At 41.4% G+C, this 2,031-nt stretch overlaps 1 protein-coding gene across 1 annotated transcript in view; it reads left to right on the top strand.

Annotated features, from left to right (window-relative positions):
- The window catches only part of LOC107550693 (sickle tail protein homolog), a 30,101-nt gene that overhangs the window by 20,371 nt on the left and 7,699 nt on the right, over positions 1-2,031 (top strand). The window contains exons 10-12 of the mRNA XM_016232040.1: positions 189-402; positions 916-1,163; positions 1,489-1,632. Of these exons, the coding sequence (XP_016087526.1) occupies positions 189-402; positions 916-1,163; positions 1,489-1,632 (606 nt within the window). The remainder of the gene's footprint in view (positions 1-188; positions 403-915; positions 1,164-1,488; positions 1,633-2,031) is intronic.

Raw genomic sequence — 2,031 nt, 5'->3', positions numbered from 1 at the left:
ATTTTCTTTCACACAACACTCACTTTCAAACAATGAAGCTTTCTGTTGGTTAGCATGGAGAATTCAAGTGGAACTTTTTCACCCTCACATGAAATTGCCTGTTTGTGCAGATTCCCATTGAAATGACTCATATCTTTACCCAGTATTATTTCCAACAAACGGTAACTTCTGTCTCGGGTTTTCCACAGGTTTCAAAAGGGGCAGTAGAGGAGGACAAAGTTCACTCTACTGGACCAGAAGCGGAAAAGGAAATGGAAAGGATCCTTCAGCAGGCACAGGCCAGCCTTATGAAGGCCATTCCTGACCTGGAAGTGAGCAACCAGGTGGACAGCACCCCCTGCCAACCATCCAGCATCTTGCCAGATGAGATGAACTCTCCACTTCCTGTGTCTCCGCTCCCTGGTATGCCGGTCCACTCATATGAATCTTCATATAGACAATTCATTCAGAATGGTTTCATTTAAAAGTAACAACAACAAAAATGATGTTCAGAAAAAAAGGATAAATATGCTATTTAAGGTAAAAATATTTTTTTTATTTATCATTCATTCATAAATATTTTTTACGTTTTGGGGAGTCACACTACATTACAACCTGAACTATTATATGATATTTTTATTATATGAAATTATTTGATGTTTCAGATGCCTTGACATAGTCATGAGAGGCTACAGGGGTTCTTTCTATCATTTCCTGTTTTATGTTTTGTTTTGATTTTCTGCATGTTGGTTGGACCCCATGTTATGTTTTGTCTTTTTAGCTAACTAAAAATCTTTTTTAAAATATTGCAACACACCTCATTATTTTTTTTAATAAACCCAGATTAGCTGGTTCAGATGTGTTTGATTATAGATTGGATCTAATCTGCAGGATTTCTAGCGTTTATTGAGGCACTTTTTATCTTACTTCAAACAGAAGCCGCACCACAGGATGGACCCAAAGCAGATAAACCAGTCCAGACCAGTTTGGAAAGGCCACAGAAGCCGACCATAGAGAATCCCCACAGGGCCAGTGTTGACCGAGTACAGCCCAACCCTGAAACGGTCAGCAAATCGCCTCCCCCTCCCCCTCCACGCAGATTCTACCCCTCTGGAACTGGACTCACCACTGGACGCTCAGGAGAGGTGATCTACACCACCCGGAAAGAGTCCACTAGTGCACAGGTGCATGAGTCATGCTTCCTCTAATTAAGATCACACCATTATTCATGTGACTCAGGCCTTGCTAAACCGCATTCCCAGACAACATGACAATTGTCACTACTATTATTTGAAAACAACACATCTATCGTACAGTGTACCGACTACCTGTAGAAATTTCAGTGTGTTATATTTTGCCTGGGTGTGCCGTTCGCTACATAATGTGTCCTTGTTTTTGTGAATAATAATGACAGAAAGTCATGGTAGAGATTCCAGCTGCTTTTGTTGATTTGAAAGACATAATGGAGGGTGAGGGTCGGTCACACTTGACTGGTTGTTTTGGCTATAGGAGGGTGAAGAGGAGGCCCCAAAGCCCAAACCCTTGCGTGTACCCCCAGAGGTCAAGCCTAAGCCCCGCCCCCCTCCTCCTGTCAACACCTCCACCTTACAAGATGAAGAGGATGAAGGAGATAAGATCATGGCTGAGCTACAGGTGAGCTAACCACAATCATCCTCACAGGAGCCACTCACACAAAGACATGAACGCACACTTATTCTTTTACAAACACATGTACAGAGGAAACCCAAACATACAGGAAGTCTGAGACATGTCAGGGGTGTTAAGGGACAAATATTGAGCCCATACAAACATCAGGTGGCCACACCAGTGTCAACATTTACACAAAAGCATCAAAATGAGGGTACTATGACTCTCTCAGAAGTTTGACTTGTGCTGCCCTCTATTGTTAAGAATGGGTAGGATTTACTATAAATCTGTTTTCATGAATCCGATTTTTTTAAATGTGTATATATATATTTGCTTTTAAGGGTGTTAAATACACTGTAAACTAGGGCTGGGTAAAAATATTGATATCTCGATATTAATCGATTC

This window comes from Sinocyclocheilus grahami, unplaced genomic scaffold (genome assembly GCF_001515645.1).
Source record: "Sinocyclocheilus grahami isolate Dianchi unplaced genomic scaffold, SAMN03320097.WGS_v1.1 scaffold406.1, whole genome shotgun sequence".
Classification (NCBI taxonomy): domain Eukaryota; kingdom Metazoa; phylum Chordata; class Actinopteri; order Cypriniformes; family Cyprinidae; genus Sinocyclocheilus; species Sinocyclocheilus grahami.
The sequence above is the reverse complement of the archived record's forward strand: the minus strand, read 5'-3'. Positions and strand labels throughout refer to the sequence as shown.